Source organism: Acanthisitta chloris, unplaced genomic scaffold, assembly GCF_000695815.1.
Source record: "Acanthisitta chloris isolate BGI_N310 unplaced genomic scaffold, ASM69581v1 scaffold38979, whole genome shotgun sequence".
NCBI lineage: Eukaryota > Metazoa > Chordata > Aves > Passeriformes > Acanthisittidae > Acanthisitta > Acanthisitta chloris.
Window position 1 is genome coordinate 20168 of NW_008692638.1, and position 3709 is coordinate 23876.

General features: G+C 39.6%; 1 protein-coding gene across 1 annotated transcript in view; it reads right to left on the minus strand.

The window, feature by feature from the left end:
- ITIH1 (inter-alpha-trypsin inhibitor heavy chain 1) overlaps positions 1–2287 on the minus strand; it is a gene marked incomplete at its 5' end in the record, with an annotated part of 4050 nt that extends 1763 nt beyond the window's left edge. Inside the window, 3 exons of the mRNA XM_009082735.1 lie at positions 150–322; positions 1404–1608; positions 2174–2287. Of these exons, the coding sequence (XP_009080983.1) occupies positions 150–322; positions 1404–1608; positions 2174–2287 (492 nt within the window). The remainder of the gene's footprint in view (positions 1–149; positions 323–1403; positions 1609–2173) is intronic.
- Between the last annotated feature and the right edge of the window lie 1422 nt (positions 2288–3709).

The window sequence follows — 3709 nt, forward strand, 5'->3', positions numbered from 1 at the left end:
ATCAAGTCTGAGCCCAGAATATTTTGTCACAATGTCATCTCAGTTTCCTCCATTATCTCAGTTAAGAAAGGGTATATACAAGCTGGTGTGTACAAGTTATGTCGCCTCATAATACAAGACAAGCATAGAAACACTAAACGAAGCCATACCTAGTAAGCCATGGGTCTGTTCAGACAGTTTATCACCTTCCAATGTATACAGTCCTAGGAAGTCTTGGTGGAGAGGATGCTTCTTCCATACTTGGTGCAAAACAACAACAAATGAGGCACCACTGCCCACTGAGAGCACCAGATTTTTCTTTCTGTTAATTATCAAAGTAAAACTGAGGGGAAAAAAAGAAATACTTGACTTAGGACATTGTGCTTCCCAGAGTTAACAGCAGCGAGAGGACATGTGAGAAGAAACATGTCCAAGAAACAAACATGGCTTTATAAACTGCTCAGGGGTTTTTAAAAGAGAGGGTTTGCCACCTAGTTTGGTCCAGGGGAGTCTTCATATGGGTGTGCACAGACAGTCATGGAATCAGAGTAAATTACAGTGGAAAAGGCTAATGGCCTTTAAACTTTTCAGCAAGGTGTTTCTACAAAAACTCGTCCTCTCACAGGACAATGAATCAGGGATAGGTTAGAGTAGGTACAGCACATCATGCTCAATAATACAAATTCCATTGATAAAACCATTGCTTCTTTGCCTGGGTGTTACCTGACAACTCCCAAACTGCCTGGGTGAGTGCTAGGATAAAGACTTGTTTCTGACTGTGTTAGTGACAACATCAATGTGTCTGTCATAATAAAATAAAGCCATGCTGGATGAATTACACTTTTGCTCTTTCTGCTGCAGTGCCAGGCCTTGAGAAGGCAGAGATTTTATGCTATATACTGAAATGCAAAGGAGGAGGAGAAGGAGGAGGAAATATTGCCCATTCCCTTTCTAAACTTCCTTTTGCACAGCTACAAATGATTCTGTAATAGAGAGATCCCATGGAAAATATACCCGCTGACAGGGCAAAATGCACCTATTCTCTGGAAGCCACAATTTCCATTTCTTAAAATGGAGACTGTGCCTTACACCTTACTGTGCCTTTGAAAGATTACACACTATGCCTAGTTACTCCAAGTATTTGCAAGACACTGCTGGATTAAGCACAATACCAAATCTAGTTTTACCTCAGTCATAGTAATAGAAAATCAGGAAAAATCCTTCAGGTACTTATTCCAAGCAGAGGAATTTGTGAATAATCATTAGGCAGTTACAGAACAAAGTAGAGAGCAGAATCCAGCAGGGTTGGGATCAATTTTTATCTGTGTATTCAGACAACAAATCTTAGAAGTACATTATTGATCAGTATTTTTAAAAGTGTAGAAAGTAACACAAGAGCCTGATATCCTCTCTGTGAGCCTTACCCATCCTGTTGTAAGGTGACTGAGTCAAGCCAGGTGAAACCTGTTTTTTCATCCCCATTCTGAATTGTGATCTTCTCAGGAGTCACTGTCAGCTTTAAATCCAGGTGCTTATTTGCAATGCCAAGTTTTCCAAAATATGAGTTTTGGATCTTTGCATCACTATTTGGTCTCTTATCACCAATGAGTTCTCCATTGACTGTGATGCCTAACAGAGAAAGGAAACAAGTATTGGTTTATAGAAGGACCTGATCAAGTGATGTCAAGGAGCGTAATGAAAATGTAACAATGACTCAAGGGAACAAATACATTAATTGAAAAACAGATCAGAATTACTGGTGCATGTTTATGACAGTGTAAAATAAAGCTCAGGGGGCTGTTATGTGGCTTTCCACAAAACCAAAAATATTTTATGCAGAAAAGTTCAGTACTTCCTAGAGCACAAAGAGTCTGTGATGGACACAAACAGCCTATGTGACATCAGCCTATTTTTACCAGATATTGCTAACTGGCAACATAAAGATTATTTTATTGCTTGTACTACTACTACACTGGGACAAATTGCTGCTCTCAACCCTCACAGTGGTTTTCAAACACAGTTTAAAGTTTTGCTCCAAAAAGTGAAAACAGTTTTGGTAATGGTACAAGACTTCCTACTGACATTGCTGGGGAAAAAAAGCTTTTGCAGTATAAAGAGAGAAATAGCCTTTAAACACATGATAGTTTGCCTGAAGTACCCGGGGGAAAAATGAAAAATATAATTATAAACTCACCTGTAATTGGGTCATTTATTAAATTTAAGATAGTACCAGGGCTTTCATTGATATTGAAACAAATGGCATCTTTTTTCTGTGGCACCGATATAATGAAGTGTGGATCTCCATCAACTGTAAAGGCAAATCACTGGTATTTGTACAGTGATACACAGGGTCAAAGCTCCAATGTTATGCCAGCCCCTGCACAAGCTGTAAGCCCAGCTTAGCCCAGGCCATCCTCCAGAGGAGTGGTGTGATCCCAAGGAAGCTGCTGCCATCTCCTCAATGGGCACTACATCCTTTCCTCCTCATCTTTCCCAGGCATATGACATACAGCCCGTGTCTCTTGACCACTGCAAACTTTGGCACATGGATCAGGATGGCCACTGCTTACCCCTGAGGGCCATGAAAGTATTACTGAGAGCAGGAAGTCCACCTGAAGACAGAACAGGCAGTTGCCAACACAGTGCCTACCAGGGAAGCAGGACTAAGAAAATGGCCACATATAACCTCAGTTACTTGATCTTTAAAAGACATTGAGAGATGTATAAAGTAAATTAAAATACTAACCCTTTGCAAAAGAAAACTGGCTGCTGTTATGGAAGGGAATTACCTAAAATACCCATAAGAATTGTGTAATTTAGTCTTAAATACCTTCTTCTGTTCTTGTGGACAGACACTACTCAAACTACTCACCACTCGTATGCCATGTGGGTTGTGGCACTCGATAGACATGTGTAGCTGCAGAAGTAAAAAAGTTGTTAGAAACACTCCCATCAAAATGGAGAATTTACACACTATTGGCATGGTACATCTAAGATGTCAGGAAGTGAATATGCTTGGTAAATTCCTAATTCCATCCTAGTTTTTAAATCATATAGTCCATGGATGACAGTTTGTGCCCCTTTTGAATCAAACAAAGCTTCAGGCTAGAGACAGATTTTACCTGCAGTGTAAATTGCTTTGAGGGTTTACCCATAGCCCAATTAATGTATCTGTAGGACACAAATATTTCAGGCTCGAGGATTAAAGTATCAGCAAGGAAATGCAACATCATCCATTGAAAACTTTTGATGTTTTGACATTTGCTTTTTTTTTCCAGAAAGAATATAAGTCTTTTCAATGAAGACTTGACAAATCCAGACAGAGTCTGAGAGAGAGAGACTGACACTACTCTCCAGAGCAAAAACAGGAATCTAACTCTCCCGCATATAGGACTGCTCAGACAGCAATTTGAAGGGTGAGTTGCTGTCTCTCTCTTGAATAAAATAGTTGCTTTTTCTACAAGTAACTGAATATATTAATTTAGCCAGAGAAGATGACATTATAGTCCCCTGCTCTGTACAATTCCAAAGGAGATGCAAACTGAAGTCCATCCTCTGCTCTTGGGAAACAGCATTCAGGAAAATATAGTGGTTTGATGAACCAGCATTTACTCCTTAAAAACTATTTAGCTGAAACTTTTTCACCTCCTATTGTTCAATCTTCAGGTGTGTTTTTAGCAGTGAGCAACATTTTAGCAGTGAGCAGAATGGGGTAGTATTTGTTGTAAAC